This window comes from Misgurnus anguillicaudatus, chromosome 7 (assembly GCF_027580225.2).
Source record: "Misgurnus anguillicaudatus chromosome 7, ASM2758022v2, whole genome shotgun sequence".
Taxonomy (NCBI): domain Eukaryota; kingdom Metazoa; phylum Chordata; class Actinopteri; order Cypriniformes; family Cobitidae; genus Misgurnus; species Misgurnus anguillicaudatus.
In genome coordinates, this window is record NC_073343.2 from 8301515 (window position 1) to 8315411 (window position 13897).

The 13897-nt window shown below is 43.5% G+C and overlaps 1 protein-coding gene across 11 annotated transcripts in view; it reads right to left on the reverse strand.

Moving 5' to 3' along the window:
• Positions 1–7135: 7135 nt before the first annotated feature.
• Positions 7136–13897, reverse strand: part of LOC129417931 (scavenger receptor cysteine-rich domain-containing protein DMBT1) — a 34609-nt gene continuing 27847 nt past the window's right edge. For all 11 annotated transcript variants that reach the window (XM_073869369.1, XM_073869374.1, XM_073869370.1 and 8 more), the window contains 4 exons: positions 8333–8508; positions 7815–8209; positions 7362–7614; positions 7136–7283 (listed from right to left, as the gene is read on the reverse strand). In XM_073869369.1, coding sequence (XP_073725470.1) covers positions 7266–7283; positions 7362–7614; positions 7815–8209; positions 8333–8508 — 842 coding nt within the window. In that variant the 3' untranslated portion in view covers positions 7136–7265. The remainder of the gene's footprint in view (positions 7284–7361; positions 7615–7814; positions 8210–8332; positions 8509–13897) is intronic.

The window sequence follows — 13897 nt, forward strand, 5'->3', positions numbered from 1 at the left end:
TTATCAGTTCATTTATTTATGTATTGACATTGCGATTTGTGATAATGATCCAATGTTGCACAGGTGATCATTTACTTGAACCTTTGGCATGCATGAAGTATTTTGTTTTGAAATTTCTTGTTCTACTTTGAAATACATATCCAATAACCAAGTCGAAGCCTGCTATTGAGGATTTGTTAAATATTTGTTTAGTGATGACATAAGCAAAGGCAGTGCCCTTCAGACATATAATTTCTTTTTTTTAACCTTGTTTTTTATTGATTTTTTTAAACAGAGTAAAAAGCAAGGTAAAGAGGAGGAGAGAAAAAAAGGAAAAAAATACACACATAAAACATAAAGGAAAAAAGGAAAATAAGTATCTAAATACTTCTAAACTAAAAAAAGGAAAAAGGAAAAAAAAATACATATGCCCTTAATAGTAGTTTAGATAATATATCACAAGTTGATATATCATCTGTGTGGTTTAAACATTGTTATATGTTAAAGTCCTTAAGCAAGTATCTTTCAATTGGTGCCCATTTTTCTTGAAAAATGTCAGATTTCAGTTGCAGGTCCGCAGTGATTTTCTCAAACATGTATATCTGTCTCAGTCTTTGTGTCCAGTCTTGTGTGTCCATGGATTTCAAAACGAGGGGTGAGCAGTGGACTGAGCCATTGGTTGCAATTTGCAACCTCACCACTGGATGCCGCTAAAAGTTACACACTGCACCTTTAAGAATTATGTTACAAATTGATTTTTTTTGTCAAATTGATTGACAAAAGTATGACTTTACTTTTATTTATTTTCAGTGCAACAATTCTGTATAAGTAATCTTATCAAATTTAAACTATTTGTATTAAGTTTTTTTTTTTGTATTGTATATGCTGCTCTTTATGACATTTCCCAAGGTATACATTATTTTTTAATCAGTGTGTATTTTTTAATCAGTATGACCTTTTGCACAACACAATGCTCTACCATCAAGCTATACACAGTGGCGTGTTTACCAACCAAGCAATTGTGTGGGCCCCGTGTGCTTGGGGCCCCCTACTGGCCACAAGTGATTACTTATTTAATGATTTGATGAGTATGTTGGACTAATTCAGACCCTAATTTAAAACCCAATTCACACAGCTTACATTGTTTTAAATACATCCCATTAGGAGTTTGCAACCAAAGAATAAATCTGAGAGGGGCTTGAAAATATTTTTCTGTCCAAGAGTGGGGCCCGGTGGAAAACGTTTGGGAACCATTAGCTTCAGGAAAAACCAAGACCTTTCTTTTTTACAGAGAATGATTCTGTATCATTTTGAATTAGACAATTGAAACTATTTAATTTTTTAAACCAAGATGTTTTGTCTTACACCAAAGTGTAACAATTTTGTGTTATGTTTCAAAATAAAATAAATCCAGTTTATATGCCCAATTTAATTTTATATACTCAATATTACTGTTGTAATATTATAATTGCAAAGTCACTTTTAAAGGTGCAGTGTTTAAAAATTGGCACCATCTAGTGGTGAGGTTGCAAATTGCAACCAACAGCTTAGTCCACTGCACACCCCTCGCTTTTGAAACTTTGAAACAAAGAAGCTACGGTAGCCACCACCGGACAAACATGTTATCGTCGGAGACAACTTCGTAAAAAAATTGTCCGTTAAGGGCTTCTGTAGAAAATGGCGGCACAAAATTGCGACTTCCATGTAAGGGGACCCTCTGTGTATGTAGATAAAAAGGTCTCGTTCTAAGGTAATAAACACATAATGGTTCATTGTGAAAGGTCTTTATACACTCCTGATAATATAGTTTTGTATATTATTTTGCATTTCTGTCAAGAGATCCTTCTAACCTTTAACTCTTTCCCTGCCAGCGTTTTATAAAAAAGTAGCCAGCCAGCTCCAGCGTTTTTCATGATTTTCACAAAAGTTTAATGCCTTTCAGAAAATCTTCTTCTACAAATATATAAACATACAATATACCAAATAAAAGAACAGACCCTCTGCTTTCAAAAAAAACAAAAAAAATACGTTTCATCCTACCTTCAGTAGTTCTTTTGTAATCAGCTTTTGAATATGAGTAGGTTTCTGCAAAAACACCACATTTTGAGCAAAAAGCAGAAATAATTCCAACCTTGCACACCAGGAAAGGAAGCATTTGACAAGGGCATAAACATGAAAGTATGGAAAAGACACAGCTGACAGTGTTGTAAAATTGATCGCTGTCTTTATGGACTGATAACAATGCAAATATATGTAGACAGTATGGCCAAATGGACACCTATACTGTTGCACTTATCCTGAATTATGTGCACTGTAATAAAAAGATTTGTTGGTTCAACCTAAAAAAGTTAAAAAATTGTATTGCAACTTAAAAACATTAGTTGAAGTGTTTTAGAAACAACTAATTCAAATGCAAAAAGTAATTTAGACATTTCAGAAAAAGTTAGAGGAGCGCCTGAATTTAAGGGCGCACTCACACTACCCAAACCAAACCCCCTAGGGCGCGTTTGACCCCCAAAGCCTGGTTTGTTTGACTAGTGTGATCGCTCTGTTCCGCGCCCAGGCACAGATTGGTTATTCGCGCCGTGGCCGGGTTGCAGAGGTGGGCCGGAGCGCGGTTCACTTGGGCTCAGGCGCGGAAGGCTGTGGTGTGAGCGCAATCGCGTCAGTTGAAGCCGTCAGTTGCGCGACCACTCACCTTCAACTGCCTTCGTACAAACCTTTTGATGTGCGCAGCGGGGTTATGTGAATGTACGAGCTGCGCACGTGACAGATCAACCAAACAATATGATGACATATGAGAGGGCTGTCTGTAATCGCGCACCAAACGACTCTGAATAAAAACACAGACTTATCATTACGGTGGGTTCCAGTGTTAAGAGAGAGCTTTACTTCCTGCTTTTTTCAAAACAATTGCATCTTAATGCCGAAAGCGCGCCCGGACTCGGATCGATTAAAAAGTACAGTGTGAGTGCGTGCACCTGGGGGAGTAGGGAGGTGTGACAATCTCGCTGGGGCATGGTTTGGTTTGGATAATTTGAGTGTGCCCTAAAGCCTTCTTTTTATGTTAGTTAACAACACAAAGTGAGGACTGTAAGTCCAACCACATTTACCAGTAGTTTTCATTCTGTTGTTCATTCTATTTTCATTTAATTTATCTTCATTTATGCACCTAACAAAAGCAACTTGAGGTGTAACTAAGTATATGAGTTTATAGATCTACTTCTTTCCTTGGACTCAAGAATGTCTCGGTTAAGTATGTAACCATGGTTCCCTGATGGAGGGAATGAGACGTTGTGTTGATGACGACAGTATGGGGTGTGCTCTTGAGAGCCAATCTGTCTCATGTCTTGTAATCATAAAGCAAGCATAGGCAGGTATAACGTGCACTGCTGCTAAATGGCATCAAAACCTTCCAGTAAGTGTAAGGGGGTCCTCATCCGAGGAGGTGGAACAGACTCTTCACCAGTAACACCAGTTTTAAAGCAGATAACATTGATTTAACCACAGGGAACTGAAGTATGCTGGAAATGTGCCAAAAAATAATGGATGTAGAAAAGGGTCACTACGTAGATCATACCTCCCCACTGGGTCATTGACACAGAGTTCAATTCATTTTTCGAGAAAAGAGATGCCCTGCACTGGGGAGAGCTTCCTATTTTCCCAGTTGACCCGAAAACCCAGACGGTCTAGCTGTTGTAACACTAAGTCCCTGTGGGCACAAACCAATTCCTGGGAGTGCTCTAGAATAAGCCAGTCATCGAGATAATTGAGAATGCAAATCCCCTGCTGCCTGAAAGGCGCTAGGGCCCCCTCTGCGACTTTGGTAAAGACACGAGGAGACAGGGACAGACCGAAGGGGAGGACCATGTACTGATATGTCCTCTTCTCTAAAGCAAACCGAAGAAACTGTGTCTGTGTCGAGGAAGAATAGAGACATGAAAGTATGCAGCCTTCAGGTTGATGGCCATAAACCAATCTATCCTGGTAACAAACCTCAGCCAGGATAAGTCTCTGTGTACACCTTGAGGGAAGGCAGAGAAAGAAGTTTCTCTAGTCCCTCTTGGAGGAATTAGGACATGAAAGTACGCAGCCTTCAGGTCGATGGCCACAAACCAGTCCTGGTGACAAACTTCCGCCAGGATGCGTCTCTGTGTTAACATCCAGAACAGCATGCGATAAATGTAATTGTTCAGCGCATGCAGATCCAAGATGGGATGCAGCTACGTCTCTTCTTCGGCACTATAAAATACGTGCTGTAAAAACCCAAAGACATCTCGGCTGAGGGGACAGGCCCTATCGCATACTTGACCAAAAGGGTGGCCACCTCTGCCCAAATATTCGCACCTCTGACAAAGGTAAACAGAACACCACGAAACTTGGAGGGGCATCTGGCAAATTGAATTGTGTAGCGGAGATGGATCGTATGCACCAGCCAACGTGAAAGGGCTAGGCAGCAAGACACCGCGCGAGAGGCATGAGAGGAATGATCTGCTTCGTAGTGCCGGCGGGGGTGGCTATATGGTGGAGCGTGGGGGGATGGCAAGCATTCCCTGCCATCACTCAACTCACTTGAGTAGACGTTGTTAGAGAACACAGACAAATCTGTTGACTGTTGGGGGTCCAAGAGTTGTTCGGTGCCTGAAAAGGAAGAGAAACATTGCCCAGGGAGGACAGATGAAAATGCTCTTTTATTGACCAAGTGGGCACCAGGCAGAGGGCATGACAGGAAGGGATCCATCTTGCAAGGGCCCGGGGACAATATAACATTCCAGTGAGCCAGGCACGATGGTTGATGTTTCCTCCGTGGGCTAGGACAATAGGGGCAGCTTGGAAGCTTTAGGAAGGTCCATTGCGGTCACCTGCTGACCCACCTGCCTGTTGATGGATCTCTTCCGAGGTCGGCCGCGTTGTTTCTTCTCCAATGGAGGGGGAGTTGATGCCAACACTAGGAGGTTTTGGCTGGTTGGGTGGGACCTCAACGGCCAAAAGGTGGCTGGGTCATGCCAGGGCAAGATGTGTTTAATCGCCTCGGTCTGCTTCTTCACCATGGAGAACTGATGAGCAAAGTCCTCCACAGTATCCCCAAAAAGCTCTGTTTGCGAGATGGGGGCATTGAGAAAGCGAACCTTCTCGGCATCCTTCATTTGTGCAAAGTTGAGCCAGAGATGTCTCTCTTGGACCACCAAAGCGGACATTAAAATGAGAACATGCCCCCTCCATGAACACTGCCTCAGCGTGCAGGCCAAGACAGCAAACGTGCTCGTCAGCAGGAGAGAGAACATCCAAGAACACATCCAAGAACACAGAGACAGAAACCCACCCTTAAAAGGACGCTCACTCTGTGTGGAAATTTGCTGTTTTAGACAACTTTGACTAAAACTGCTAAAGTGCACAGGGGATGAATCTGCTACCATACAGTCACGCCAACAGTAAAACAGATTTCCTAGATTTTCAACTGGAGAGAGAGAGATCTGACCAGTGAGCTCCGAAGAACAAGAGCGTCTGAATGGTGCATGTTGTCTCTTTTTATACACGTGAGTGTGGGCGGAGACTGGTACCATTTACGCAATTTTATTGCAAATTCATTTGTGTTTTACACACAAGTCAGACCAGATTGGCTCTCAAGAGCACACCCCATACTGTTGTCATCGACACAATTCAAGTGAACGACAGAAATGGAACCTTGACCTTGATATACTCTACCACTATATTTTGTTACAAATCTGAATTTGGTTACATGTTGTTCTTGTAAAAATAACTTTTATGTATGAAAATTATGTATGATATTCCAACAGTGATTAAAAGGTGTTGGGTTTCATTTATTTATTTGCCTTGTTTTAGCCTAGATGTCCCGGTTGTGTTTAGATGGCTATTAGATGTCCTATAAATGCAAAATTGCTTGCTGGGTCGCTACATGGTGGCACATTGTCAGAAGACAATGCACTGTCTGTGGCCAATGGCATTAAGTCAGGTAAATTTAAGAGAACTCTTTAACTCGCAAGACAAACTGTTGAAAAAAGAGCCCCCCCCCCCACCACGTCCAGGTACCATCCTTTGACTAATGAAAATAAGATAATGAAACCTTGAAATAAAAAAGTGTATTTTAAGGGTGTCACGATTTCGATTTTAAAAGAAAAGCGATCGAAATTAAGTCACAACCTCGAACTTCAAATAAAAAAATTCAAACATCAATGCTGCCACACCCATATGTCACGTCCGGTCGGCTCGCCAAGCAGCAAAAAAAAACACGTATTGAGTGCTGCGAGTCAACCTCCTCTAACTTAGCTAGCTACAGCCAGCCAGTCAAAAGATAGCATGGCAGATGCAGCAGACACCATGCGTGCTGCTCTTTACATTGGGAAAAAAGCAGCAAGCGCATCCCACCTTCAGCTTAAAGGGGATTGCACATAGGAAGTTGCTCAAATCCCTGTCGCGCCACACAGCGCCACTCACATAGTTTAACATTAAATAACATCATATTTGTCCCAAATCATTAACGATTAACATTGGCTGCAAATGTATATTTTGCATTTTGAAGTAGACGCTATCTGACGAAGCTCGCGCTATTTAATGTGCACTTCCAGTTTGCGATACCTCCGAGTTGTCCTAGATGCGACGCGGCACGGCACGACGCTGAGCTGCGCGGCCGGTGTGCGACCCCCCTTAACTCAATCAACGGCGTCTGTGTCAGGACCGGTTGGTTCTCTGAACGGAGATCTGTTTAGGTTTCACAACAACTTATTTCAGTTGCTTAAGAGTTATGAAAACAGCATTTAAACATGACTTATTGGGGTGTAGTCTCACAATCTTGTCTGACGGTAATAAAAGTGCGCTTTAAGGTGCAAAGTACTGACAGAAATGTTCATCTGACAGGAAGTTTCATTTTATCAGGTATGTGCATGTACCATATTTTTCCACTGGCAGCACGACTAACATGGCAGGGCATCTCCTGGTTCAAGGTCAGAAATTATATTTCATTAAAGTCTAGTCTAAAAATGGCATAGTATTATAAAGATTGAGAATCGAATCGAATCTTGACCTTGACCAAAAATGTAATCAAATTGACCAAAAATGTAATCAAATTGAGGATTTGGAGTATCGTGACACCACTTGTGTCTTTACAAAGAACAATAGAGGCACCAATGACAAGCAAAGCTGTTGAAATTTTTTATTGATTTTGATTTAGATTCATTTGATTAGTTAATAAAGATTGATTAATGTTATAATCAAGAGTCTCAGAAACTGAAGACGATCATTTATTTATGTTCTTTTTCCATCCTGCTTCACACCAGGCCTTCAACCTTAACGGATAGATAAATGTAAAGTCAGACAGGCTGAATATTAATAAATCATAAATAAGGAATTTGGGTAAAGGTTACCTTCTGATCTCTGAGTTTTATTGGCCCAAGTATCACAGTATTGGTGTAGTGGTTGGATTCAAGGGACCTCTTGCGTCGCTGTCGGCAGCCCTGGCGACACCAAGAGTTGTAATCATTATCTGGGCAAATGATCACCTTACACTGCAGGTACACAGATGCTTGAGTCCGAAGGAACTTAAAAGCCTTGAAGTGGAACCGAGCGTAATACTGCTGACCGTTGATGTAGGAATAATATGTGCTGTCTCTGGAGCATCTGAAAGAGTAAACGTCACAATTTACATTACAACTAATTGTTTGAGCAATTGATGGAACTTATTCAGAACAGGAGCAACAACATTTTTTCTGTGTTTGTACTTGCTTAGAGGCAATTTATAATAATCTTTGTTTGATATGGTGGAGGAAGTAACATTAAAAATTGTGAAATAAAATATAACATTCTCTAAATGACCTTACCCATTACGCAGCAGGTAATAGGAGCGGGCTTGGAAGTCATTTTGATCTGGAGAGGCAACACATGTGTCTAGGAAGAGATTCAGACTCCTATCAGCTCTATTAAGCTGTACCTGGACATACAAGCTCTGGTTAAGGGTCACCTCATATGGAGAGTCATACATTATTTGGTTGAAACTGCTGGAGTTGTAGAAGGCCATGCTGGCATTGAAGTGACCTGTTCCCATGATATTGGCATTGAGAGTGACATTTCTGGTCTTGTAGAGTATCTGCACCATAGTCTCTGGCTCCATTCTGCAGCCCACACGTAACAGAAACTGTGACTTACGAGTGATCTCGTCTGACTGAGACTCAGACGCACGCACATTGTTGGTGTAAGTCACAAAACCATTCATCATCTAGAGAGGGAAAAAAAGTGGGTAATGATGTTTTCCGCACAGAATACATTTGCAGATACATTTATATTTATTTCAGCACAGAATTTTTCACATGTTGATTTGTCAACCATGTGTAAATCATACCTCTCTTCCACTGCCGCATGTGTTGAAAGGAAAGCTGAACACAACCTCAGTACTGGTAATGGTGGGTCTGCACTGATGGTCATCCACATAAAGGTTATTTCCATTAAATCCCAGTGAATTCAGGTATGACAATTGAATGACAATGACCATGTTGTCTGAGGAACAATCCACACGACCTGCCGAACAAAGGGTTATGTGCTTTTACAGCAATTGTGTGCATTTGGTAAAATTCAGGAAAGATAAAGGAATTTAATTTAGCGCTCTTGCTTATATTTTAGATATGAGACATTTTAATTTGTTTCAGTTGCTTTGATAATTGTATTGTGGTGTCTGGCTTTCAGCTCATGTTTAACTACATATGTCTGATTTACAAAAGTGGTACTTGTGGTATGTACTTCTGACTCTAAAGTCTAATTGGATAAACTGCATTTAAAACACATCTAATGCTCCGTTTACACCAGCCGCGGTAGAGGCGGCAAAAACGCGTTATTCGCGCGTAGTTGGACGCTTGAACATTTTTGTTTACTCGCTTCATTCGCGAGTGAAAGCCGTGGGTGAAATTCTAGACATTCGAGACATTCACACGGAAATCCGCATCATGGGAGGGGCTTCTGCGACTCTGCGGAGACTCCGCTCGTTTCCTGTAATCACGTCACTACTACAGCAAGGGCCTGTTTGGTTAACGCGGCGCGGAAATCCACCAAAGTTCAGATTTTTCATCTCGCGTGTTTCTCGCGTTCCGCGCCATTCGCGCTGTGCGTTCCACGCCATTCGCACCTACCGCGCTGCAGGATGCCTAATCACATCTTTGTATTGACTTAACACGTAAATCACCTGCGCTTGCTGCCTCTACCGCAGCTGGTGTAAACGCAACATAATGATCACAACTCTATAAACATTTGTTTAAGTCTATATCTACTGTATGTTTATGTCAAACTAAAAACGTTGATAGGCAACTAAGAAAGCCTACAGTTAACAATATTAATATGCAGATATAACACTATGCAAAATAATTATTTATTCCTTTTATAATTAATAACCAAACTGTTTAATAAACATTTACATCTTTTAATAATTGAAGTTAAATTCAAATTCATTTCTATAGCTCTTATCACAGTTTTAACACTGATTAATAGATATACAGGTGCTGTTAATATAATGAGAATATCATCAAAAAATGTTGATTTATTTCACTAATTCCATTCAAAAAGTTAAATTGTATACAGACTTATATATTTAAAATGTTTATTCCTTTTAATTTTGATGATTATAACTGACAACTAAGGAAAATCCCAAATTCAGTATATCAGAAAATTTGAATATAGAATGTATGCACGTGACGTCACCTTCGGCAAAAAGTTATGCCCACTGAGTGGCAAAAGACTCTCATCATGAGTGCTGTACATCCTCATACTTTTCAGTGTAATACTTTTCAGTTGGGCAAGATTTCTAAAAATCCTTTATTTGGATTGGTCTAAAAGCGAAATTGAACCCTGGACATTCCAGCCTGTTATCAAAGGTAATTTATTTTCATTTTGCATTTTACTTGAGAAAAAAATCACGATTTCGATAAATTAGATTAGCCAGAAGACGAACCCAACCAAAGAGTAACTCCACTTTTCCCCTTGAAGGGAAAATCACCAAAACCCTCGATAAAAGATGACAAGAACCTGTGCAATATGTGGATGTAAGGACAACATATTCAGGCCACCGGGAGTTTTTATTGTTTACCTCAGCACGACTCTCAGTTGACACACCACTAACAGATAAATCGAAAATTAGAATATGCAGCCAGCACTTTCATCAGGAGGACTTTGAGTAGCCTACTGTTTTCAGCCAAGGTTTTCCGCGGACTCAGGTAATGGTAAATTGGTCAAAATATCTAAAACATCATTTTGCTTATTTGTTGCTTGTTTTGTGTAACTATGTGTCACGGTAGGAAAATCCATTGTTTTCCTCCGTGTCATGTTTGTGTGTGTGTGTTGTTCACTTACCCTGCCATGTGCTCGTTAGAGCGATCCCTTTCACCGGTGTGTTGATTGTCTCGCTCCAGCTGTTCATCATTACATCATCTCCATAAAAACTCACCTGACTTTCTGTTCCCTGCCAGATTCTATTGTTTGCTCAGTCTCCGTGTTGCTTGGTTGTTCCCTGTGCTTTGGATTACGTGTTTCAGTTTGGATGTGTATTGTCGTCGTCGTCTTCGTGTGGATGTTCCGTGTCAGTCTGGATTTCACCACTGCTCACCACTCCACCAACGTCGCACTCAAGACACCAACTTCCACCGTAGTCATCGTCACCATTGCCAACAACAACACCGGACTGGATTACTTCCGCATTTGACATTGCATACTCTCTCTTTGTTTATATTTAATAAACATTGTTTCATTTTTACACCTGCGTTTGCTTCCGTCTTTTACAAGTCATTATAGAAGAATCTGGCCAACATGGAAGCAGCAGGTGGTCAGCCGATCTCCGCGTTGGAGGAGTTTCTCCAGCGATCTCTGGCTCGTATGGATCATCAGGATCAAACCATCGAAGACATGCGGAAGGCCGTCCAGGCAATGGTGGCGAAGGTTTCCGAGCTCTCTCAGCGATCTCCGAACATCACGCCTCCCACTGCGCCACCCATGCCGCCCGCACCATCTTCACCTCCAGGGGGTAGTTTCATCCAGGAACCGAGACTGCCGATCCCGGAGAAATATGCCGGTGAGCCCAACTACTGTCGTACTTTTCTCTCTCATTGTTCTCTACATTTCGCCCAACAGCCCCGGACATTCTCGCTCGAGGAGACCAAAGTGGCGTTCACGCTCTCGCTGCTCTCGGGCAAGGCTGCCCTCTGGGGGACGGCGGTATGGGAAAACCAGGACAGCTGTTGTTCCTCGTTCGCCTCGCTTTCCGAAGAAATGAAGAGGGTTTTCGATCGCTCCGTCGCCGGGAGGGAGGTCGCCCGGCTCCTCACGGATCTCCAGCAGGGGGAGCGGTCGGTCTCGGACTATGCCATCGAGTTCCGTACCCTGGCGGCGGAGTGCAGGTGGAACGAGGAAGCGCAGTGGGACCATTTCCTGCATGGGTTGGCGGATCGGATCCATCGAGAGATCATCACGGCGGAATTACCGAAGTCGCTCAACGGTCTGGTGGACTTGGCGATCCGGGTTGACGCACGCCTGTCTACCGTTGCCAGAAGGAAGACTCAAGTTCTGCCCCTACGTCAAGCGGAGTCCACGGATCCTCCCATCGAAGTTTCCGCCGGTGGTCTCTCAGATCCGGAACCCATGCAGGTGGGTCGAGCTCGGTTACCCTGGAAGGAGAGGAATCGGCGGAGATCCTTGGGTCTTTGCCTGTACTGTGGTGAGTCGGGTCACCAATGCCAGAGGTGCCCGGTAAAAGACCAAGCCCGATAGTAAGACAGAGGCTACTATCGGGCAGGATCTCCGCACAGAAGACCTCTACTACATCCACTCTCCTTCCGGTGAGACTACGGTGGTCCACTATGTCACACTCGGGGCACGCACTTCTGGATTCGGGGGCGGAGGGCAACTTCATCGACAGCTCACTAGCACGTAAGCTCAAGTTACCTTTCACTGCACTCACCCACCAGATTGCGCCCTTCGCCCTCAATGGACATCAGTTACCCACTATCAAGTACACCACAGCACCTATCACACTCATCACTTCCGGAAACCACACAGAGACTATTTCATTTTTTATTACTGACACTGCTCTCTCTCCCATAGTTCTTGGTCATCCGTGGCTTCATTCCCATAACCCAAGTATTGACTGGAAACTGGGTTCTGTTACCAGCTGGAGCGAGGAGTGTCATAAGTCCTGTCTTGTCTCTGCTTGTGTTTCTGTGTCTGAGTCTGTGTTTCAGGGGAAAGCAGTGGATTTGTCTACCATGCCCGCGGAGTACCATGACCTGAAGGAGGTGTTCAGTAAGTCGCGGGCTGATTCTCTTCCTCCTCATCGTCCCTATGACTGTGCGATAGACTTATTGCCAGGTACGTTTCCGCCTAAGGGCAAGTTATACTCTCTGTCTGTTCCGGAGATGGAGGCCATGGAGAAATATATTTCTGATTCTCTGGCAACGGGGTTCATTCGCCCTTCCTCATCTCCAGCGGGGGCGGGGTTCTTTTTTGTGGGGAAGAAGGACGGATCCTTGCGACCTTGTATTGACTACCGAGGGTTGAACAACATCACGGTAAAGAATACTTATCCTTTGCCGTTGATGTCTTCAGCTTTCGAGAGGTTGCAGGGAGCGTCCGTTTTCACTAAATTGGACTTACGTAATGCATATCATTTGGTTCGCATCAGGAAGGGGGATGAATGGAAGACTGCGTTTAACACCCCTCGTGGCCATTTTGAGTACTGCGTGATGCCTTTCGGTCTCACGAACTCGCCGGCAGTCTTCCAAGCACTCCGCCTTTAATGACGTGTTGCGAGACATGGTAGACCAGTTCATATATGTTTACCTGGATGACATATTGATTTTTTCTTCGTCTCTCCAGGAACATTTGCAACACGTACGACGAGTGCTTCTGCGGTTGTTAGAGAATGGGCTTTTTGTCAAGGCGGAAAAATGCGTTTTTCATGCACAGTCTGTCTCTTTTTTAGGACACATCATTTCGACTGAGGGTGTTCGCATGGATCCTGAGAAAGTTAAGGCTGTGGTAGATTGGCCATCCCCAGAGTCTCGCAAGGCCCTGCAGAGATTTCTGGGGTTCGCCAATTTTTATCGGCGTTTCATTCGCAATTTCAGCCAACTAGCCGCACCTCTGACCGCTTTGACTTCCCCTGGTTTGACGTTCAGGTGGTCAGACGCAGCTGAGGCTGCGTTTGCCAAACTGAAAAGCTGCTTTGTTTCAGCTCCCATTCTTGTAACCCCTGATCGTTCACGTCAATTCATAGTGGGGGTCGACGCGTCAGAGGTGGGGGTAGGAGCAGTGTTGTCCCAGCGCGCATCCTCAGACGGAAAGGTTCATCCTTTCGCGTATTTTTCCCATCGTTTATCTCCTGCGGAAGTTAATTATGACATTGGCAATCGAGAGTTGTTGGCGGTCAAGCTAGCACTGGAAGAATGGCGTCACTGGCTTGAGGGGTCGGGTGTACCTTTCATTGTATGGACGGACCATAAGAATCTCGAATACATTAGAACTGCCAAAAGACTTAACTCCAGGCAGGCTCGGTGGGCATTGTTTTTCGGTCGTTTCGATTTTACACTTTCTTACCGGTCGGGTTCCAAAAACATCAAACCCGATGCTTTATCCCGTCTTTTTGAGCGTTCCGATCGTACTGCTACTCCCGAGCCCATTTTACCAGAGAAAATCATTATCTCTGCGCTCAGATGGGAGGTCGAATCGAAGGTTTTGACAGCCTTAGAAGGGGTAATGCCCCCGGCTCGCTGCCCACCGAACCGTTTATTTGTGCCGGAAGGGTTACGGTCAGACGTTCTCCAGTGGGGTCATGGTTCCAGTGTTGCTTGTCACCCAGGGGTTAGTAGAACTAGGTTTCTAGTCAAGCAACGATTTTGGTGGCCTGGTATGGCTCGTGACGTCCACGACTTCG